Consider the following 24,061-nt stretch of genomic DNA (forward strand, 5'->3'; position numbering starts at 1 on the left):
CCCGTAGGTGTGAATGTGAGCGTGAACGGTTGTCTGTCTCTATGTGTCAGCCCTGTGATAGTCTGGCGACCTGCCCAGGGCGTACCCCGCCATCGCCAAATGATCCTGAACAGGATAAGTGGTTACAGATAATGGATGGATAGATTCAAGCTAGCCAGGATAAGGAATCCAACATCAGGTCATGTTTCAAGTTCAGATGAGAGACTGGAAACCCACACACTTGAATTTTCTCTATTTTGAACTTGAAAATCATCCTCTTGAAATTTCAAAGAGGACGATTCAAACCACATAAATAAAGATAGATAAATATGTCAATGTTATACATTTAGTGTGATTTAAATGTAATTGTTTAGTAGTAGATCAGTTTTACAATCTGGTCTATAAAATTCCAATTATTACGGCAGTTTTTTGCTTCCATACAGGTAGATTATGAGGAAGAGAAAGCGATGCAGTTTACTAACCAAATCTAATTTTCTTTTCACTTATAATGCAGATTTTATGTCTTATATTGAGGTTATACTATTCTGGGCTCTGCATTCTTATAACCAAAGAGCTCAGAAGCGTTCACACTCCAAGGGCAGCTGCAGAGACAAAGTATGAATGGATACCAGTTTGCACATCGAGAACTTTTGAACTCTGCGTAATAAGTAAATTATGATTCCTTCATGAACATTCAAAAGCATTCCACATTTCTAAAAAAAATAGTTTATTTAAAAAAAGGCAAACCACATTCCTTTTGAAATAAAGTACATACAGTACATGTTGTTCTGGTACCATCAGCAGAACAGCTCTGCTCTGATTGTAGTTCCTGTCAAACTTGCATGGGGTTTAAGTACATTACATGTCGTCAAAAACAGGCTGATATTGTATGTCCATGTTTTTACATTTCGTCTCATATTGGCCCATTCATGTCAAGATTTCCCTCCCAGTTCGAGAGCGACTGCACCGGGGCTGAATATGTGTCATGAAAGCAACATCTTGAGGCCATTTCAGCGACCGAAACGAACAATCTGTTGTGTCTCCAAATTACAGATGTTAGATGACTTCCATGCAGCTCTGTGCGATGTAAGTTGTGCAGTGCAGCTGGAATGAGAAAGACGCCAGGAGCGGTGGAACAACTCAGTGGCAGCAGCAGCAGGAGCAAAAAGGAATTATAACATGGCTGCGAGACATGCAGATGGAGGCTTGAACATGAGATAAACTGGGGGGGGATTTAAATATTGGACTTTCTTCTCTTTTTCATCATGGCAAAAAAAAAAAAAAGCCTGAAGCTTCTCTCCAGTTCACTGCTGGATGACTGGAAGTCTCAGCTGGAATGAGACAAGCCTCGCAAAATCCATATCCGCTGAAAAGGCCATTGTGTGACAGCTGGAAAAACCAGCACTGAGCTCTCATCCAGTATACGCTGACACAACTTCCGAAGATGGGACAGATGGAAAAAACACACCCATCCCAAGGCTTTTAAATAACCTTTAACATACTGATCATACACAATAGTTTCAGTTTGTTTCTCTAAACTTGTATCAGTTTAAGGAAACTCTTAACATGTACAAGATCTACGGCAACAAACCGAATGATGTTCATAAATACAGCACATTCACTCTCAGCCCTTAAAACCATAAATCACTCTGTAATTAAATACATAAATCTCTCACAAAGAGTTTCAAAGAAAATATAACATCACCATTCTTTCTATACAGTATGTTCTGACGTGTGCTTCCTGATTAAATTATTCTAGCATGACCACAAATAATATAAAAATATTCAAACTCATTTAAACCTCAGTCAACAATCAGCTGTTGACTCTGGTATAAATCTATTGTTATTTTCATTGCATGTTCCAATGTTGAGTTTAAAATATACTTTTACTTATTAAGCTAAATAAACTCATTTGATTACTAGACAAATGCACTGACGCAAAGCTGAAAACAAGCCAGTTTTCTGAGCTCATGAAAGCTGATGTTTTGGAGATACGTGGTTTTCACAGGACTATGACGGCTGCTGTTAGACAACAGTTTTTTGAGGAATGAACCAACATCTCAAATTCCCTGAAATCAAGGAATGAATAAATACTTAAATTACCGTACTGGTGGTTTTGCATGTTTTATCCCATTAACTATAATGATCTAAATGAGCAGCTGTAAACAGGGACCACATCCTGAGCGCCGACCACCAAACAGCTCATTTTTGAAATGCAAAAAATTCACATTATCTTTCTTGCAAAATGTGTCTTTGTCTCCTGGGATTCATTTCCAGAAAACATAATAATAAGTGCAATATTTTTCCGCAGCTGCTTTTCAAATCATGGATGTGGGGACTTCCTTTTACAGCCCACCAAGGGGTTCTCAAAAATGACAAACATTACCAGTCAGATATTCATGTGAGATGACGAACCTTGTTTCCTTCTGAAGAAAACCTCAGACGTTATAATGTACTCACAGTTAATTAACTGCGATGGCGCTTGGAGTCTCACGGGACGGAGTCTAAGCTCTACCGAGTCTTGCTCTGTTTTCTGCTCACTGTGTCTCAGCTGTGTCGTGCATAGAGATGCTGGCCTCCTGTTTCCTTTGCCTCCTGTGCCTCCAGAGCAGGATGGCCAGCAAGAGGAGCAACAGGAAGCCCAGAGCTCCCCCGATGAGTCCTGCTTTCAGAGGCAGGCTGCTGTCCCCGGGCTGGTACATCAAACAGGACCCCTTGCTCTTTCCAGCATCATTCACTGCAACCACGCAAACCTCCGTGATGTGCTCCACGTCTCCCACTCCGCCGCTCCTCCGGTCCTTCCCAAACGTCTGCTTATCTTCCCCCCCTACTGTCACAGTATAAGCTGTGACGTATGAATGAGGTGCACACCACTGAAGAACGACCTCTGACCCGTTCCAGGACACTGACTTCAGGAGGGGAGCCTCTGGAACCACGTTGTGTAAAGTGAACCCTGGACACAAGCAGCCGGTTAAGGCTGCTAGATCAGCACAGGTGGTCTGAGTCTCGAGACAGGGGTTGTAGACGCACCGATCAAGAGTCCTCCCATGTGGAGACACTCTGTTGTGTGGAGTAAGGGTGACTGGGTCATCATATTGAGTGTAATCGTCTGAGGAAAGCAAAAAGGCCTCGATCGCAAACCCAGGTGGGGTCAGAGGTCCCGTGGGATTCCTCCCTGCAGCTTGTGATGTTGTAGGCAGGGGAGAGTAACCTCTGATGAGAAGCAAGCAAACGATCACCAGGGGAAAAGCGAGGTCCCTGCTGGCAGCCATCGTGCTCTCTGGGAAATCATAGAAAAGTAAATTCCATCAGTTAGTTGGAAAAAAGCTGCTTTTTTTGTATAGGAATGAAAAGTATCAGCCCCTTGGGTTTCCAGCAAAATGTACATTCAGAGAGTTTCTGTTTTTTCGTGCATGAAAGAGTCTGAATGAGGACATACAGTTACTTCTCCGCTGATGCTGTTACTTTTAGAGATTATATGACTGCACAGGGAATGAAACAAATGGCTTAAATGTGATAGTGTCTGTATGGAAAATAAAGAAAACCTCCCTAACAAACTGTTTTCTCAAAACCAGAGCACCCTGCTTTTACTCTTGAGTAAGCAAATGACAAAACTGTGAACACTTGAAATGTATTATTCTGTGGCATGTTTGTCAGTGATTTAAGGCCTTTGTATACAGAGTTGCTAGAAATAATCCTCATTTGTTAAACTTTGGAGGTACTTCACACTAATTCAACATTCCAGGCGGTATTGCACAACAGGTCCAAATGCCTACACACACCCAAGACTCAGCGCAGCCCTCTCTGCTGGATCCAGTTACAGGAAAGCTGCCTGTTGAGATTTCCACAAGAATCCACCCAAACATACATGAAATATGCTCCGTGGTGGACGTGCATAGAGGGATAACAATGAAGCCCATTCAGAAATCTCCTCAAATAAGTCAAGCATTGAAAACAGAGCAGGAGCCACCGTTGAATACTAATTTACTCTGTGCTCTTTTTTGCCATGGCTGAACTCTCCTCGCCTGTGTTAAGAGTGAAAATATGTCCAATATTAAGAGATAAGAACGTACCTGTTGTTTGCAAAAGTTTGTAATCTTTATCAAAATGTGAGTGAGCTCCTCTCTCCTCGTCTTCCCTCCACTTGCTCCCTCTCTTGCTCTCTCCTCCTTTATACGTTTTCCTTCTCCCCAACAATCACCTCCTTCTTTCCACCCTCCCACAATCCCCCCTTATTCCCGACCTCTTCTGCACTAGCTCCCCCTCCCTCCTCGCTAAATGGTTTAGTAATGGGAGTGACTGTTAGTGGTATTACTATAGTCTGCTATTAGTTACATCACTGCTACCTAATGTTCTGGTGACTTGAACCACCATTCCGGTCACATTCCTCGTTGATGTGCAGGTTTTTCAGAGCGTGTCTCACTTGTTAATGAGCTCTTGTTTTCCTTTTAAGGCTGAGGGAAATTGAATGGGATTGGGAAATCTCTGCGTCAGGGTTTTGATTCATTGGAAATGTATCATCCCTGACATATGCCATTGGCTCCAGACAGCATGTCCCATCTTCTCAATCACATAACCTCTCACCTAAATAAAGTGTATGACTCCGAACGCTCCAGCAGTACTGAAAGGGTTGTGCAGCTGTTGACCAAAAGGCCGGAAATAAACCTGACTGGACCTGTTCTGGGAATGATTTGTAATGATTGCCATGCTGGTGCTTTTCTTAAGAAAAGTCACAAGGTCACAACGAGAAATACTCCACTCAACGCTTCTAGGGAAGAGAATTACTGAACAAGATGTTCTGTTGACGTGACATGTGGGAAAGCAACTTTATGCTACAGCTGTGGCCTTAAATCAAGCCGTACGCTCACATCTCCGCTCTGACTTTGAGATTAGACTGCAGAAAAAGTAGCCAGCTCGTATTGTCCCGTACCAGAAGTTCAGTCAGCTCTGACTGAGAAACAGCCTTTATCAACCGTATGTGTCGTATTCCTGCTACAGTATGCAAATTATTGTTCCTCTCCTTCATGTGATTCTGCGACATGTTGACAGGTATAACATCACGAATAATTCCCCAAAATAGACGACTGACTTTTATTTCTTACATCATTATTGTATATTTTCTTCCTGTCTTGTATGAGATGATGTCTGTGGGTAGGTGAATGTGTTTTGGTTCTGAGTACATACAGTACAGGGACGAGTGTGGGTGTGTACGTGTGAAGGAGATGCATATATTTGCATGTAGGAATGTGGGTTTGTTTATGTATTGTGCAATACGGGTTTTGTTTGTGTATTATATCCGAATTTAATACTGAAAAACATGTAATGCTTTATTTCATGATGTTTATGGTAAAGCGAGTCTGTAGAGTTCATAGGAACATAGATGGTGTGACAGGCAATACGAGCGAGTCGCTGAGTAAGACATATTTCTGTTTTGACTCTGGAAGAGACACTAAGTCAAGCAGATGGTAACTGTTAGACGGTTTGTTACATAATCCCACAATGCACTGTCCCTCTTTGCCACGGACCACGTCACTTTTTCCCCAAACACTGTGTGGCTGGGATGGGTCTGAAACGGGTGCGTTTATGGCTAATATTATTTTTTATATATTAAATGGAAGCACCCCAAATGAATACATGGTCCTGTCATAGTTAGATTGGCAGAATAAATAGCATTTATTTATAGTTAACATGCACAGTAAGATATGATAATGGCAATTCATTGGCTCAATAATGCAAATTTCACAATTTAATGGGCCAGTAAATCATTAATTGACATTTTTACAGGAAAACAACAACATGAGGTGCCAGCTTTGTCCCGCAGACTCCCTGAATGAGGCAAGTGTGATCCATAAAACTAGAATTAACTAGATTTTTCTTTACTTAGTTCACTTTTTAAAAAACAAAATTTTATTTCATCTGTAAAAGATTCCAGCTGCTGATGAACAGATGTAGGAATGAGACTCTGCAACACACTTTTTCAATTATGAATTCTGCAGCCAGTATTCAGTGGACTGCATTGCCTAATGATTCACCTCATCTCTCTGAACAAACAACAATAACTTAAATCAAACATGTTAAAGTGCTCCGTATTTTCATGTTTGTAAGGAGTCATTCCGATGGGAGATGTTTAATGTAGGGCTTGACCTCACTATCAGTCACTATTAAAGCAGTCTACAGTGCCTCCTAGAGCCTGAAATTATGAGAGGCAGCACTGTGCATATATGAATATGGGTGTATCAAGCAAACAGCCAGACTAGCTCTGTGTCTTTTCAGTTACACAACTGGGTGTGGGTGACTGTAATTAGCTGTCATGATGGATTACACTGTGACATTGGGCGGTTCATCTGCAAAGCATCAGAAAGTTCATGATAGCCTACGTTTGGCCAGTTTCACAGCATCCTGTAATCACAGGACCTTGTGGGGTAAATCAGAGTTTGTTTAACCCTCCGAGAGGTCGATGACCTGCGGGGGACTTTACATTTTGAACCCTGGAAGTATAATTTTAGATTGAAAAGAGAAAAACTCCCCAAATGGCTGCAGCACTGCCCTAAAGTTTGGACCACATTTCACCCTGAGAAATAACTTGCAGGCTGATAAATAGGATGCATATTAAACATGCACACTAACTCAACTAAGAAAAAAGAACAAATTAATACATGGAGTCAGGCTTGAATAAAAGACACAAGTGACTATCACGACTTCTGATTTTATTAATTTATTTGAATGTATTTTATTGAAATATTAATTATCGTAATACCGAGTAATTTTTTATTTTTATTAAGTCATTTCTAAAATGTTTCATTCATTCCTGTTTTTATTGCCGAATTATGTATCAACCTCTTGAACCCATATAGCCTCTGGCTCAGGCCCCTGCTCAGAAATGACGTATCCAAAATTAATAATAGATAATAATTATAATACATTTATTTATTTAGCACTTCTCAAAACAGATGTTACAAAGTGCTTCACAAGACAATAAAAGCAGATAAATAAAGTAATAAAAAAAGTAGTAAAATAAATATGGTAACTGCTAAAACAGAACATCACAGAACATTATAATACATGCTCTGTACAGATGCTTCACCACATTAATAGAGTCTGCAACTACAAGGTCTATTTGAATAATCTTGGTGGTATCATAATAAAGGTAACATTTGTGGGATTTCTGAAAAGGTGTAAACATCAGTATATATGTTACAGGGTTCATGTAAATGAAGATGAACACAGAATAAAGGAAAGTTTTCATTTCCGTCTTATAATACTTTACACTTTTGGAATGAATATCCTTTTGGAATGAGGCAGTTGCAGCCCAAAGCCTCTCGCAAACCATCTCACAACATCTGAACATTACCTGTGCACAGACTGATCAGGCTGGATTAGTACCCCCAGGTGGGCACTGAAGCTCATAAGCAATGTAAACCACCTGCTCCATGCCCATTTGGCCATTAGCCAATCTATACAGAGCATTGCTGCTGGTTCACCAACCACCACTTCCTCATCCATCTCACCAATTAAACAATCAATAGTGATACCTTTTCTTTTTTTTTTGGAAACAACTTTTATTTCATTCTGATTGAAGAAGTGTTGTGACATTAAAAAAAGCATTTTTTCTCTCTCATGGAGGGCCCTTTTGTATGACGGAGTATTAGGGCCACATTAAGGGGAAAAAAATCTGAGATTTTATCACGAGAATAAAGTTGTAACTTTGCGAGAAAAAAAGTAGTTTAATTGTTTTTATTATTATTCAAAAGATTAATGAATTTACAAACAGTAAGGCAAAAATCATTACAATAACAAAGTTTTCATCCTCAAAACTGAGCAGACACCACAATAGACATAAATATATATATATTTTAAATCTTATTTAATTCTGAACCATCATTCCCTGTGTAGATATGTTAATATACCTTATTTTGTCTAGGGAGTGGCCTGTGTTGAATATCTGTGAATAATATTATTTTTCTTAAATCAAAATATTATTAAAAAAACAATAGACATAAAACATGACATAAAAAGGAAAAAAAACAGGAAAAAAATACTAAATAATTAATTAATTAAAAAAAGCATGACATAAATAAAACAAAGTAAAAAAAATAAATAAAAAAGGTGCTATTATAATGAAACTCAAATCTAAGTTAAGTGCCAGAAATCAAAATATGCGAAAGATCTCTATCTATTTCTTGAAAATTATCAGACCCTATAACTAACCATCGCTTAAGCCTACCTCCTCAGTCATCTGGGGGAAACTGATTGGACTGAATATCAGAAGAATCATTTAAAGGGACTGTTTGTAACTTCTTACATGTATAAATCACCCGGGTCGGTGTCACCATACAAACAACTATTTAACATGTGCACACATGAAAGATGAGATTGAATAATATTTAAAGAAGATTAGACTTGGTCATTTGAAAAGTGTATGTGAATGTGGGGTTTACAAAGCAAATTCTATTATTTATGAGACAATGCAAAAAAAAAAAAAAAAAATTGTTAACATGCAAGATTTAGTAGAAACAAAAAAATGGCTAGGTATACAAAAGGTGATTTAAAAAAAAAAAAGGAAAACTACTATGGTTTCTATAAGTAATGCTCTGCTGAAGCTAATAAAACTCCCTTCAAGTCAACACGCAGGGTTCAGTGAACACACGTGCACACACAGAGCCTCTTTGTTGACGTCATCTCTGTGCTACAGTACTTGACATCATCTCTGTGAGACAGGCCTCAGCGCACAGTATCCTGCAGGCTGCAGATGAGATGAGGTGAGTCGCTGCTGAAGATATCAAACTCTCTGAGCAAGAACACACAGACTTTAATATCTCCTTTAAACCCAAGCAGCACGTGTCTCCTCCAGAGTCCTGGTGCATGCTGCAGAGAGAGTTTGACTGACTGCTGCTGTTAGTTATAAACAAGCTATCAGGCTAATGGTAGCTGGCTGCAGTTAGGCCTGCAGAGAGAGAGAGAGTCGCATCACATCACAGCTACTCTAACATCATGACTTCCAGGAGGACAGGCTATGCTGGCAGCATGGATCCATCTCCTTCAAACAGTGGAAACCGCAAACAGAGCATCATCAACATCCCAGAGAGGACAGTGGAGTCCTGCTATGAGAGGAAACCAGACAAGGCTGCATATGGAGCTCTGCAGGGCAACATGACAGTCACCTCTCTGAAGTCACGCCTCGCTCCAACCATCCAGACTGCCATGTCTGCAGCTGTGGATACTCTCCTGGGTGAAGTGGTGCTGGTCCTCAATGAGACCCAACAGGAGCTGCTGCACAAGGAGCAGGAGAATGAGAGACTCAAAGTGCGCCTGGAGGTGTCAGAGAGGGAGCTGAAGACCTTACAGGAGTGTCTGTGCAGTGCTCAGAAGCTCATAGACCAGCTCCAGATCTCTTACACAGGCCCTCAGTCTATCAGTCAGTCTGTCTTTGCTCCATCTCTGTCTTCCATGGCTTCAATGTCTTCAGGTTTGGACCGGGACCACCAGAACGCCAGGAATGTGAACGGAGCCGGCGTGGACTTGGGTGGTCTGGGTGGCTCCGTGGATGATTCGCTTCACGGGTTCGAGCCGAGAGATGACTACAAGATGTGCCAGCTGTCAATCCAACCAGATGGTTCTGTGACCAACCACGCTCTGGACTCCTTCGCTTCCAACACGTCTCACATGTGCTCCGATTCCAGCAGACCAGGTAGATATACAATGTGGACTGTGCGTGTTATAGGGATGTCACGGAACCAGAAATCTAGTAGTCGATACCAATGCCAGTGAATTTACACGATTCTCGATACCACGGTAAAAAAACAAACAATAAATCCCCTGTAATTCAACACGCACTCCTTTATTAAAACATTTGAACATTACATAAAACAGAGGCATGTAGCCTTTAAGTCCATCCATCCATCTTCAACCGCTTATCCGGGGTCGGGTCGTGGGGTCAACAGTTCCAGCAGGGGACCCCAAACTTCCCTTTCCCGGGCCACATTAACCAGCTCTGTCTGGGGGATCCCGAGGCGTTCCCAGGCCAGTGTGGAGATATAATCTCTCCACCAGTCCTCGGTCTTCCCCGTGGCCTCCTCCCAGCTGGTCGTGCCTGGAACACCTCCCTAGAGAGGCGCCCAAGGGGGCATCCTCACGAGATACCCGAACCACCTCAGCTGGCTCCTTTCAACGCAAAGGAGCAGCGGCTCTACTCCGAGTCCCTCACGGATGACTGAGCATCTCACCCTATCTCTAAGGGAGACGCAGCCACCCTCCTGAGAAAACCCATTTCGGCCGCTTGTACCCACGATCTAGTTCTTTCGGTCATCACCCAGCCCTCATGACCAAAGGTGAGAGTAGGAACGAAGATTGACCGGTAGATCGAGAGCTTTGCCTTCTGGCTCAGCTCTCTTTTCGTCACAACGGTGCGGTAAAGCGAATGTAATACCGCCCCCCCGCTGCTCCAATTCTCCGGCCAATCTCACGTTCCATTGTCCCCTCACTCGCGAACAAAACCCCGAGGAACTGTAGCCTTTAAGTAATAAATAAAAATAATTGACCCATGTTGTTCATTTTGGCGTATCAGCGGCATGCTATCAATTGATAGTTAGACGACAGACGCTACATACTGACCGTGAAAGCATCTGGTCCATCAGCTCGGAGTAGTAGGAGCAGAAGGCAGAGGATTTGTTGTCGAAAAGCAAACGCACCTATTTGGCAATATTTCACATTTAATCCCAATGCCAAAGGGTACCATAACGTTAATGAGGTAATCACCGCGAGGCAGATGGAGCCGTCACAGCCAGTGTGCACGGAGCAGCGGCGCCAGGTAGACACCCGCAGCGGAGCCCCGCAGCAAAAGCGCTACCGGAGAGGCCAGATACACTGCCACCCGACAGTAAAGATCAGAGTCAGCGCTGTGCACATATTGACCGTCATCTTTCTTGTAAAAATGTCCGGCGTAATCGGTGACACCGGTGATGACACAAGTTTATTAAAAAAAAAAAAGAGTACCGTCACTTTTTTAGAATTTTGGCCTCGTCTTGGTACCGAACTATCGGTTCTTGTGACATCCCTACTGTGTTATACTTTACATTCTTGGTGTCCTTTGATTGTGACTCTGTGACTGTGTGTTGGAGCAAATTAATCAATAACTCACTTTTAAATGGACATATGGATACATATTTGTGTTTTGTTATAGTAATGCTTCTACGATAACCATCTGCATGTTTCGATTTGTCTTTAGATGACAGACAGTCTCAGGGACCAGGTGGAGCATCCAGGTTTGAGATTAAAGAGGAGCAGGGATCAGGCTCTGGTCAGCCCAGCAGGAAGGAGACTGGATTGCGTAATGACAACAGAGTCGGAGATGGTGACCTCGGCTATGTTCAAGTTGGAGGAGAGGGAATTTCCCAGCGTTCCTTTACTCACCCCTTGCGTCACCAAAGACCTGTGCGAGAATGCGGCGATGCCTTGCAGCAGGGCGGGCTCGATGGACAGAAACAGTTGGCTAGGACTGCTGGAGCCGGGAGAATAGACAGTGTTTCACCGGGCAGGGCAGAGGACTCGGCAGGACCTTCGGCCTCTGACACAGTAGTGGACCCCGCTGCAGATCGGCCTCATCACTGCTTGGAGTGCGGAAAGACCTTCCGTCTGATCTCCAGCCTGAAGAAGCACATCCGCATCCACACCGGGGAGAAGCCCTACCCGTGTGGAGTCTGTGGCCGTCGCTTCCGCGAGTCAGGCGCGCTCAAAACCCACCTGCGCATACACACCGGTGAGAAGCCATACTCTTGCTCCGAGTGTGGAAACTGCTTTCGCCACTTGGACGGTTTGCGCAAGCACAGGCGCACGCACACTGGAGAGAAACCCTACGTGTGTGCCATCTGTGGGAAGCGCCTTAGCCGCCTGCAGCACCTCAAACACCACCAGCTCATCCACACCGGAGAGAGGCCGTGCTGCTGCCCCTTCTGCAACCGCAGCTTCAAGGAGCCCGCAGCGCTGCGGAAACACATCCGTACGCACCGGGAGGAAGGCGGTCACATGGGGATTACTGCCAGTGAAGACACGGACCCAGACGTCATAGACGACATTAACAACCTCCACCCAGCAGCTCCGTCACCTCAGATGAGGTTTGGGGAGTGGGGAGCTGAGGAGGATGACAGCTCGGTGGTGGACTGTGTGTAGGGCATGATTAAAGGAGTAACTGTTGGTATTCTCACCACGAAACATACTCCGGGTTAAACACATGGAATAAAGTGTTATAGTAGTTTGAAAACATGATGGATAAGGTCATCTCTGTTCCATGCTGTTGAGGAATGAGGCTTCATATAACCCTAGCCTTGGAGCTTTGTTTATATTTTGCATCTTAGATGTAAAACTAAAACATCCACTGTACATTCTGCAACTATTTTTTCCAGACATTCATCAAGCAGCAGCAGTAGCGTGCAGGTTGTTCTTGGCACAGGGAGTTGCGGGCTTGCTAACTTCCTGGCAATAAATTGGGAAATTGATGGCTGAAGTGGACAAGAGCTGATTCCTCACTTTAAAAATATAAGTGCCTTGAACACTCCCTCAACCATCAACTGAGTCACTGCTGCTGCTGTTCCGACATAGCTCCCACCTGGATGTTAGTCAATATAATTTTGTTACGTTATGACTCTGATCTGAGTTTTTTATAGTTTCACACATTAGAGGGTTGGATTTGCTGGTAGATTATCTTCAGTTACTAATTAGCAATGCTTTTGCCAACATACTGAGCTGCTCAAATAAAGCCTGCGCAATTATTAATCGATATTTTATTGAAATTACAATATGGCCTACAGCAATTTTTAAATTGCAGGAGGCTTAGTATTTGTTAGAGGTGAAATGTATGTCGAAATACCATTTTAAATTAAATATTGTGGTGCTGCAGAGATGTCCTGGCCTTCACATCATATTTCACAGACTTATGAAAACATCTTTGTTGGCTAGATCCCTGCAAAAAAATCACGCCATAATCAATCAAAATTAAGCACAATTAGATATTTTTTCAAAATCGTTCAGCCCTAGCTCAAATAGATAGAAGTGGATCCACAGGGCTGGTTCATGCTTCATGTGAGGACAGACATGCAGGAGTACAGACCATGTGCATTATGTAGCTGGGCATTATTGACTAAACCAAATATTGCAGTATTTTTGTTTTACTTTTTTCATCTTGATAAAGTGATCATATTTGAGTGCGGGTGCTTTACACAAAATCTGTTAATTCAATTAAATGGTCAGTCAGTCAGGTTAATATTGTGGATGACCATAGTCCATAGTATGGGCATCTTCATTTCACTCAGCTGGAACAGCCAATCAAACAGTTTCAAAAATCCCAGACAATATCTACCTCCTATTATGATATCAATGTTAAACTGACCTCGGTATACACCCTCGCTGTGCTGCAGGTCTTATTTGTTCTGCTAATCCTGGATGGAGGTATTATAGCACTGTAACGTTGTTGATGGTGCATAATAGGGCAGTCATAAACTAAATTATTCATCTGTTTACTTATAGCCATCTGGTTTCCTCCCCTAATAGATACAGTTGAGAAAAAAATATTTGTTTCCAATAATTGTCCTGCTACAAGTGGATGCAGTTGCATTGAAAATTCTGGTGCTTATGAGGGACCAAAGCACATTTGTGAATATAAATCATTTTAATGCCACAGATGTCACCACCATTTTCAAATAATAATTAATGACTGCAAAAATACCATTCCTGGTGGAGTCATCAAATTTAAGAGGGGAGCGTGGCTTTGCAGTCAACCCCCAAACGGCTACATTTACACCGTCGTGTGTGTCTTCATGAAGCATGAACTAGTTTCACTCTTCAGTCGGCCGTGTGCCGTTCTGAAGCCCCGCTCGGCTCTACTCTCTTATCTCTTCCTGTCTCTCTGCAGAGCTCTCATCAGTTACACAATCGTAATGTTTTTAGTCAAGCTGAAGTTATTTGTGTCAAGAATATCTAAGTTTGAAGATGCATTTATCTGTTCAGTCGTTTGAAGAGTGCTCAGTCAGTTGGCATCAGCATGCACCCAGATCAACAGCTTAAACACTACTTTACTGTTTCTTGAGATTTGATAATCATCTCTCTTATAGACCATATCTTAGCATTCCGTTTTTTTGTTCAAGCTGCTACTGTTTGTCTAGAAAGTTTTTCCTTTTCTGGACTTGTATTATTGTAACCAACCAGTCCCCAGCAATTACCAGCGGACAGATTTTGGTGCTTGCATGTGCATATCTGTTCCTCCGCTGGCATCGATTGCCTCCCGGCTGTTTCTGTACATAAGAATGTAGTTTTAGCCATTTTATCTGGATTAATGAGGGTTAACATTTGTGGAAAAGTTAATGTGCAACAACGACTTTTTAAAAAAAAAAAAAAAACATAACGTGCTTTGAAAACATCAGTATGCGGACATGCAATGTAATTACATATAACCTTATTAAAAATTCTTCCTGATGTTCTTCCTGATGTGACACGACTGATGCATCAGGGTTAACAGCAGAGCATTAATCTTCTCAGCCTCTTGAGCTATACTGTAGGTCTCTGGTGTCATTTATACTACTATACCGATCTCCATGTAACTATTCTATGTACATTTACAAGTGTTTTTAAAGGCACTCAAAATGTTAAATATCTGTTACTGTATACCCCAAATACAATTTGCCAAGGTAGTCTTGACCCCTGATAATCATATTTATTGTTTTTTGTATTACATACAGAGGAGGCCTTTGCATGTAGGTTTAAACCGAAAAGGCATTCTTCCTTAAAAAGTCAGTGTTAAATGTAAAATCATGAACATTTTTTATGCATCTGTGTTCAACATATATTCCCCCACATCACATTCATCATGTTACCTGCTGTAAATGTTACTATATTAAAGGGCCTTGTTTGTACTTCTGTGGTTGTTTTTCCATATATGAAATTAAGAAAAGGTTCCTTTTTGAATTATAATCGCAGTAAAACTATTAACAGGATTGACAATGCGACGAGTAGTTCAAAGCTAAAGCCACACGTACATCCTAATTTTAGATCATCCCCGTCTGTTTATCCCAGCGCTATCACTTCAGTTTCATTCAGTTCCTTTCATTGTTTCATGACAGCAAAAACCGCATTATCCCTTGAAGAGAGTTTTTCACTCTGACTGAAACGTTGCCAAGCAGTTTGTGTAGGTGCTGTTGACACGCCCAAGCACTGGTCTCAAATAACACCTCTTACTCTCCTCCCGATGCTGAGTAATCACAGCTATGTTCATACACACAAACTGCTATTTGAGGTGGCTTTCGGTATGATTACAGGAAACTGTAGTTGAACTTTTTGTTGTTATTTTCTGTTTTTTTGTAAATGCACACGTTCCAGTGTTTTGACAAATCTATTGTGATTGTTACGATGCTTGTGTAATGTATAGTGAATGATATTTTCTAATCTTATACAAGACTGTTGTAATGGTTCGTATTGCTGTAATGTCTTTGTTGGTGTTTCAGTGTTAAAGGCCTAGACACACCAACCCGACATCAAAGAACTAGCAGCGACAAAGGCTGACTGTTGAGTCGCCTCATGTCGCCTTTGCCTAGGCCAAAAAGTTGCACTCAAACACACCGCAAAAACTACAGCCGACGGCCGACTACCAAGTACGCCCTGCGCCTGCGTGATATGAAATAACTCTCCATACCGGTAGGTAATGGTAGTCTGTATTCGGCATTCAAAAAAGGAAACCGGACTGCGGATATACAAGCCGTTGTTATATGTACATGAAACAAAGCGGTGTTTTGTGACCATTTTCACACCACTCTCACTCACCACTTAGCTTCATTCCAGATGGTCATGTCCTTGTGAAAATATCCGTGTGTTGGAGTGATCAGATGAAATGAAGATGAAAAATGTGAAGTCTTCTGTATGTGGTTTTCTCACTTCCGTTTCTCTTCTTGCGCTAAAGCTGAACAGCCATTCAGAGTGATTTCTCTCACTGACGAGCGCCGCCACCGATTCAACACGCTGAATCGGTTAAAAAGCCTCTAACACAGATAGACTAGAGCCAAAAAAAAACAGGATGACAGACACTCTTCGGCGAGCCCAAACTGGCGGATGGCCGACCGTTGGTTTGGTGTGTCAAGGCCTTAACGGGTATTGCAGGAATATATCCAAAGCTGCTTAATTACATGTTGATAATGTGATTGGAATAAGACAAACCAGCGTTTGTTAAACTGAGCTACATTTGGTTGATCTAAAAATGACATGCCCACGTATGGATTTTACTCTTTTCACAGAAACTGAATGAAGTTAACCTGAAGACACACTTGGGAGGATGCAAACGTGTTCCTACAAAACAGACCACAAATGGGAGTCAGGAGGACATCAAGTTGAAGCAAGTGCTGCAGACGGCACACAGAGACGATATTTCCCTGAATGCAGCGGTAGAAGGTCACACAGTGCAGAGCTTGTGAAAGAACAACACTGTGAAGCACCTCTGTGGTTGGTGAGAGAAAGGTGCATCTAAACAAGTCACAACAGCTATTTTAATGATAGAGGGGGAAAGGATGATTATGATGTACTTATACTGACAGCAGTTACTTTGCAGATTAAGATTTAAAAAATACTAGTGCATACAAAATACTTTATGTTAAAGATAATCCATTATATAATACTATAACACTGACGGGCCGTTTGCTGCATAGTGAGTACTTTTATTTTTACTTTTGACAGAAGAACATTTTGCTGATCATACTTATGCACTTTTAATCAAGTAAGTTTTACTCGTATTGGAGTATTTTTACATTGTGGTATTGGTACTTTTGTGTATGTAAAGAATCTAAATACTTCCAGTGCCGTCCTCGGATAGACCTCTCTCTGTTAACAGATGGTTTTATCTTCAGGATGTGTAATAACGGCTGTTTATTTCTGTTTTCTGTTTGTCGTTATTGTCTGCTACAATAATTGACTCTACACGGTTTCAGGTTTCAGAAGGGAAGTAATTATATTGTACTAATAATAATACTCCGGCATGGTTTATGTGTGACCTACAATGTATTTGCAGTGTGTGTGTGTTTCTTGGCAGCCGATGATGCAGTGATGGCGAGCAGCAGCAGCAGCAGCAGCAGAGAGAAATGTGAGAGCGGCCTGTGAACTCTCTGTAGGCTCATGCAGTCATTTCCTCAGCGACGGAAGGTAAACACTCACTTTCTGGAGGAAGTGACTCAACTCTATCTTTTGTCCCTCCTCCCCTTCTCTTTGTCTCTTTCTCACTTTCACCCCTTGCCCATGTGACCCCAAACACTGGCTGAACCCCCGGGATCCTTACAGCGGTGTAGCTTCACATTTTAAATTGTTGCGTGTGGATGATCAGCAGGATGACTTTTCCCAGGCTTAAGAGTCGCAGTTTAACATTTGACTGCAATGACGAGAGGTGTTCGGCTCAGTGGATTATTTTACTTAATTTCGTTACAGTACTCTTAGTGAGTGGGGTTATGTGAGCAATGCTCACTTTTGCCTTGTTTACTACTCTTACTACTTTTAGTCTACATGCAGAAGGACGTTTTGCACTCCATTATATTGTTCTGATGTTTGTAGTTACTAACCACACACAGGTGATGCATTGATGGAGTTTAAACCAACCAACTGTATTGAAGGAGTATTAAAGGAACAATGTATCGCATTTCAAGGATCTATTAGCAGAAATGGAATATAATATTAATAACTATGTTTTCATTAGGGTTGAATCACCTGAAACTAAGAATCATTGTGTTTCCGTTAGTTTAGAATGAGTCCTTCATATCTACATAGGGAGCAAAACCGTGGTACCGCCAGCCGCCGTCTGACATCCGGTGAGGATGACCTCTGAGCGAGGTGAGCGGCGTTACCACAGTTTTCCACTCGACGGCTCACGTTACCGCAGTTTTGGAAAGGGAGGAGTGAGCAGAGGGGTACTCAGTTGGTTGCAATCTGCAACAACACCACTAGATGTCACCAAGTCCTACAAACTGTACCTTTAAGCATCACTTATAATAATAAAACATGTATTTGGGGGTACACGACCATTTTTCCAGAACTAAAGCTTATAATTTTGATTTGTATGCAAGTTTTATTGCTTATAACTTTTAGTTAGTTGAAAATTTAGAGCAGAACTTTAGGCTTACATTTTTCTATTGTGTTATTTGGGCAACACAAATAATATTTCTACAGTTTGCATGTCAGTGTGATATTTGCGACGTGTGATATCAAATAAACTGAACTGTGAAACTCATCTCAACATGTAACACACATCTGTAAAGCTGTAGTGCAGATGTCACATATTTTTCTCTCTGAGGGAATAAGCTAAATGTTGAAGACAAAAAACAGATGTCCCCCCTCGCATCCCTACAGGTGGAGTACCTCCTGATGCAGTACTGACCTCAGCACGACCCCGATGACCCACATCAGGAGAAAGACGACACCTTTTGACTATTTATGAAGACTTTTTTTTATTGACGTGATTTAGTAACTGAAGGATGGGTATCAGATATGATCTGATATTTTCTAGTAAGAAATAAGATAATGCACCAAAGCCATGCTGATTTATCAGAGTCCATCTAAGTCACATGCTCATTTTAACCAAACACAGGTTTAGCCTATACAGCAGTATATTACATGTCAGTATTTTTTTTATTCTCAGAGTGACACGCACAGCTGTGCAGCTATGATTTGCAGAGAGGAGAGGAGAGGAGAGGAGAGGAAGGGAGGGGAGAGGAGAGGAGACTAGAGGAGAGGAGAGGAGAGGAGAGGAGAGGAGAGGAGAGGAGAGGAGAGGAGAGGAGAGGAGAGGAGACTAGAAGAGAGGAGAGGAGAGGAGACGAGAGGAGAGGAGACTAGAAGAGAGGAGAGGAGACTAGAGGAGAGGAGACTAGAGGAGAGGAGACTAGAGGAGAGGAGAGGAGAGGAGAGGAGACTAGAAGAGAGGAGAGGAGAGGAGACTAGAGGAGAGGAGACTAGAGGAGAGGAGACTAGAAGAGAGGAGAGGAGAGGAGACTAGAAGAGAGGAGAGGAGAGGAGAGGAGGAGAGGAGAGGAGACGACAGGAGAGGAGAGGAGAGGAGACGACAGGAGAGGAGAGGAGAGGAGAGGAGAGGAGAGGAGAGGAGAGGAGAGGACACTAGAGGAGAGGACACTAGAGGAGAGGAGAGGAGAGGAAACTAGAGGAAAGGAAAGAGGAGAGAAGACTAGAGGAGAGGAGAGGAGACTAGAGGAGAGGAGATTAGAGGAGAGGAGAGGACACCAGAGGAGAGGAGGGGAGACTAGAGGAAAGGAAAGAGGAGAGGAGACTAGAGGAGAGGAAGGGAGAGGACACTAGAGGAGAGGAGAGGAGAGGAAACTAGAGGAAAGGAAAGAGGAGAGGAGACTAGAGGAGAGGAGAGGAGAGGAGAGGAGAGGAGAGGAGAGGAGAGGCCACTAGAGGAGAGGACGCTAGAGGAGAGGAGAGGAGAGGAAACTAGAGGAAAGGAAAGAGGAGAGAAGACTAGAGGAGAGGAGAGGACACCGGAGGAGAGGAGAGGAGAGGAGACTAGAGGAAAGGAAAGGGGAGAGGAGACTAGAGGAGAGGAGAGGAGACTAGAGGAGAGGAGATTAGAGGAGAGGAGAGGACACCAGAGGAGAGGAGAGGAGAGGAGAGGAGGGGAGACTAGAGGAAAGGAAAGAGGAGAGGAGACTAGAGGAGAGGAGAGGAGAGGACACTAGAGGAGAGGAGAGGAGAGGAAACTAGAGGAAAGGAAAGAGGAGAGGAGACTAGAGGAGAGGAGAGGAGAGGACACCAGAGGAGAGGAGAGGAGAGGAGAGGAGACTAGAGGAAAGGAAAGACGAGAGGAGACTAGAGGAGAGGAGGGGAGAGGAGAGGAGAGGAGAGGAGACTAGAGGAAAGGAAAGAGGAGAGGAGACTAGAGGAGAGGAGAGGAGAGGAGAGGAGAGGAGACTAGAGGAGAGGAGAGGCGAGGAGACTAGAGGAGAGGAGAGGAGAGGAGAGGAGAGGAGAGGAGAGGGTGTAAGGAGAAATAACCAACAAGGAAACCACTTTCAGCTTTGCTCTGCACCGCCTGGTTGGCCCTCAGCCAGTTTTTCTCCAGAGAGGGTTGGCTCACCACTTCTCCTCTCCTCCCTCTTCTTTCCTCCCACATTACGCACTCTCTCTCTCGCTCTCTCTCCAACTCTCCAACTCTCCCAAAGCAAACTGGAAGAAGGAGAAGAAGAAGGAAGAGCGACTAAAAGGGCAACTTTTTATGGAAACAACAGGACAACAAGGAACTTCTTGAAGATGTCAAACGTGTCTGTTTTCCAGACGGATCTTTTGGGTACAAAAGGGAAGTGATTTTTTTTTCTTTCCCTCTTGGAGAAAACAGGAGGAGGATTTTTTTTCCAACGTCAAAACATCTTTGGTTCAACAAAGCAGTCTTTTTTCTGGAGCTGGATCTGATAGTGATTTAATGTCCTCGGGTCTCCAGTGAAGGATGCCAGGATGCCCACTCTGATCTCCCATCTGCTCGTCATCTGGCTGAGCGTGCACAGCAGGCTGGTGTGCTGCACGGAGCGCTCCTCCACTCGGGAGCGCTTCAAGGTGGTCATCGCTCCGCTCATCTGCAAGAGGATCTGCCTGAAGGGCCAGTGTCAGGATACCTGCGAGCAGGGCAACAACACCACGCTGATCGCGGAGAACGGACAGGCTGCAGACACGCTCATCGGACAGGGCTTCAGGGTCGGTGAGTGGAAGCAACAATGATGGTTTTATGCAAAAATGCACCATTTATTATGGATGTAAATATCATATTTTAGGAAAAAAAGTCAAGATAATTCTCTACAAACATCACTGTAACAATGCTGTTTATCTACCAACCAGGGGATATAATGAGGATTAACTAATAGTGCTGCTCTGACCTCTGGGTTCATGCTTTCTCCTCCTCTGGAGAGCTTTTTTATGGATGTAAATATCATATTTTAGGAAAACAGTCAAGATCATTCTCTAACATCACTTCAGGCATTATTCTGGGAAAATAACTACAGAAGTGCCAATTACTAGCCTGAAACTCTATAAAATGCTTCTCCCAGTATGTAATGTTATTAGCCACAAGGCAGGGGTGGAAAAAAATATATTAAAATAAACTACTTGATTAAGTTAAACTAACTCCATTACAAGGAAAAGTCCTGCATTCAAATTCTTACTTAAGTAAAAATACAGCAGTATTCACAGAAAAATGTACTCCAGTATCAAAAGCCTCATCAGGACCCACGATGCAGATGCAGATTGACCCCTGACTGCTTCAGTAGAAGAAAATATCAATACACATTAGTATTCTGTCTTTCGGAGGTTGTGACAGGCTCAGTTTAAAAGCTAGAGAGAAGCTACTGGCATCATATGAAACTAGAAAACCTAATGAATCTATTGGTACTAAACATGTCATACTTAATAAGTTACGCTTTATAAGTGTGTCCATTTTCAAAGGGGTCCTTTGACCTCTGACCTCAATATATGGGATTGAAAATAGATTCAATATGGGTACCCACGAGTCTCCCCTTTACAGACATGCCCACTTTATGATAGTCACATGCATATTTTGGCAAAATACATGCAGTTTTTTTGCATGCAGTATAAATGTGTTATTTTCATCTATTCTAAAATGGTGTATTTGAATATTTGTGCATACTGGGGTCACTTAGAATTGCATAAATTGGGTATGACTGTAAAGCTGAGACTCTTGTGGATCCATTGAGTCCAACTATTCATGTGTGATGATGTTAGTCCCCATAGTAGCCGTTTCACATTTACTCAGATTTTATACATATGGTGGTGTCTATATACTATGACAGTTTTCCTAACATTAGATTTGAGAAAAAACACGAAATATCACAATATATTGAATCGTTACCCCTGTATCATGATACGTATCATATCGCCAGATTCTTGTTAATACACAGCCCAACCTTTCAGTGTGTTTCAGTATTGAATTGATGATAACGTGAAGCTGCTGGTGAGTCCAACACCTTAATAGGTTCTTAAATCTGTAATAATGCAACATATTTCATGATCTTACCATATGTTTTATATATAAAATTTGTAACAGCTGTCATATCAATCAAGAGTAGTTGAGTAAGAAGTACAAAGTTTACCTCCTTAGTGTAGTGGAGTGAAGTAAAAAGTATTCTAAAATATAAATACTGTATCATAAAATGGTACTTGAGTACAGTACAACTGATTAATTCAGGCCTTTATTCCCTTTTAAAAGCCCTATCTTCTTTAAAGCCTACATCAATTCAACACCAGCTACTCATATCCACCATGAATACATGTCATTAAGATTCATGTCAAGTGGGTAGAAACTCTGCTCCGCAAATAAATAGGTGGCTAAGATGAGGTGAGCTGGGTTTACCCTCCACTGCTTGGCTGGAAAATGTTCCCGTATTGCGCTTTAATTACTGGGGCATGGCTCATTACATAGCATATAAATGTACTCTTAAGATCTATACACCCCCACACACACCCCACACACACCCTGACTCCAGTGTCTGGTTGGCATGAGTGGAGCCTTTCTGCGCTGTATCAGATCAGCTGTGGTGAGACGTGGAGCCTTGCAGTCTACGTCAGTCTCGGGCCCAGAACTGGGTTTCACTGCTCTTCTCTTTTCTCTCACTCGCTCGGAGGTAGAGGATAAGATGATAATCATGGAAAATGACACGTTGATTGATCATTTGAGTTATTAAGTTGTGATTAAAGAAGGAGCTTTAACTTCTCAGCGACATATCTGTAGTGGACAGTGGTGTAATTTCTCTCTTAGTATCGGCAGATTAATATCCCTTTTTCACTAAAATTGATATAAACCTCATAGTCTAAAATACAGCTGTACGTCAGAGCCAGCACACTGTGATGCATCAGCTTCATATTTCTGCAAGAAATACAGCATAACAAACTGAAACACTCCTCAAAAGTCCTCCGTCTAACTTCAAAAGCCTTGTTATTTTCTCCTAAATCCTTAATTTGTCCAGAGTTTACCACCTGCTCTGGATGCTTACACACGTTCGACGCAGTACTGAATGAAAAATGGCATAATGATGAAAGCCAATAATGAAATTAGTGAGAATAAACCATCAGCAAGTTATTGTTGCAGGGTAGTGGTGCTTCATACGCACAGTTTTGCAGTACAGAGAGGTTGCAGTTGGTCATACAGATGTAGCTTCTCCAGATGTTTTCATTGCCCATGTGGAAGTAAGCAGGCTGTATTTAATCGAGGTCAAGTGAATCCTACTTGACAGTATTGTTCCTCCTCGACACCATGCAGTGCTGTAGAGTCAGAGTTGGCTCAGATGGCCACCAGTCCTCCCTCTTCTCCCCCGATTTTCTTTGTGGTGCGTCACCTTTTGGAGCTTCAGTGTCAAATAATTCAAGAGAGACATTTTTAGATTCCTGGGATACCTCCATGCTGCTTCACATTTGGTCTGGATAGTGAAGCTCTACAGTCACCTGTCTCCTGGGTTTCACAGGCAAAAAAAAGATCTAAATAAATGTACGATTTTTTTGCGGCAAGGGGATAGAGGGTTCAGCTCGGAGAGGAGATGTGTTTCAGTGTGCGGGCTGGAATGTGTGTGCGGACAAGTGGAAATTTCTCTCTCCCGTGTTAAAACGGCCATGGCTGTAGCAGCAACAATATGAAGACTTTTCCATATTTGAGCTGTTGCAGGCTGATGTCAGCACAGCGAGGCCCAATCTGAGGAAACCCTTTCCTCAAAAGAAATGTAGTTCCTGTCAGTTTCAGTAAGTGTGCTTCTGTATGTTCAAGGACTTTTTCACTATCAGTAATGTCTGAATTTGGCTGGAATTGCTGGACAGGCAGGACGCGGACCAAGAAACAGTCAGGTTTTAGTAATGATCTGGGATTTCTGCCAACAGATGAATAATTTTTATGGCCATTACCTTGAAAGTAATAGAGAGAGAGAGTTCATTGGGTAGGTTGACGTGATAAAGTGACTGAAAGCCCGGAGATATGAAACTAGGGACATTGGTGTTACATGGTATAAATCTGCTCCAAAAACATGTATTGAAATCCTAACAGCATTTTACAGTATCAGAA

At 42.4% G+C, this 24,061-nt stretch overlaps 3 protein-coding genes across 6 annotated transcripts in view; 2 read left to right on the forward strand and 1 right to left on the reverse strand.

Moving 5' to 3' along the window:
• Positions 1–689: 689 nt before the first annotated feature.
• LOC141752881 (leucine-rich repeat neuronal protein 4) lies at positions 690–4,259 on the reverse strand. Its single transcript, XM_074611123.1, has 2 exons — positions 4,053–4,259; positions 690–3,259 (listed from the first exon to the last, which is right to left on the reverse strand). The coding sequence occupies exon 2, from the start codon at positions 3,249–3,251 to the stop codon at positions 2,517–2,519; it is 735 nt and encodes a 244-aa protein (XP_074467224.1). The 5' UTR covers positions 3,252–3,259; positions 4,053–4,259; the 3' UTR covers positions 690–2,516.
• Positions 4,260–8,702: 4,443 nt separating this feature from the next.
• LOC141753192 (uncharacterized) lies at positions 8,703–14,876 on the forward strand. Its single transcript, XM_074611635.1, has 2 exons — positions 8,703–9,667; positions 11,204–14,876. Exons 1-2 carry the CDS (start codon positions 8,971–8,973, stop codon positions 12,142–12,144), a joined length of 1,638 nt encoding a protein of 545 aa, XP_074467736.1. The 5' UTR covers positions 8,703–8,970; the 3' UTR covers positions 12,145–14,876.
• Positions 14,877–20,123: 5,247 nt separating this feature from the next.
• ltbp3 (latent transforming growth factor beta binding protein 3) overlaps positions 20,124–24,061 on the forward strand; it is a 38,271-nt gene continuing 34,333 nt past the window's right edge. For all 4 annotated transcript variants that reach the window (XM_074611634.1, XM_074611631.1, XM_074611630.1 and 1 more), the window contains exon 1: positions 20,124–20,701. In XM_074611634.1, coding sequence (XP_074467735.1) covers positions 20,461–20,701 — 241 coding nt within the window. In that variant the 5' untranslated portion in view covers positions 20,124–20,460. The remainder of the gene's footprint in view (positions 20,702–24,061) is intronic.

The sequence above is a fragment of the Sebastes fasciatus genome, chromosome 16 (assembly GCF_043250625.1).
Source record: "Sebastes fasciatus isolate fSebFas1 chromosome 16, fSebFas1.pri, whole genome shotgun sequence".
NCBI classification, from domain to species: Eukaryota; Metazoa; Chordata; class Actinopteri; order Perciformes; family Sebastidae; genus Sebastes; species Sebastes fasciatus.

Coding starts and splice junctions, on each gene's coding strand:
- LOC141752881 (XM_074611123.1), bottom strand. CDS start 3,251: ATGGCTGCCAGCAGGGACCTCGCTTTTCCCCTGGTGATCGTTTGCTTG.
- LOC141753192 (XM_074611635.1), top strand. CDS start 8,971: ATGACTTCCAGGAGGACAGGCTATGCTGGCAGCATGGATCCATCTCCT. Junction 9,668..11,203: donor CTCCGATTCCAGCAGACCAG/GTAGATATACAA, acceptor ATTTGTCTTTAG/ATGACAGACAGTCTCAGGGA.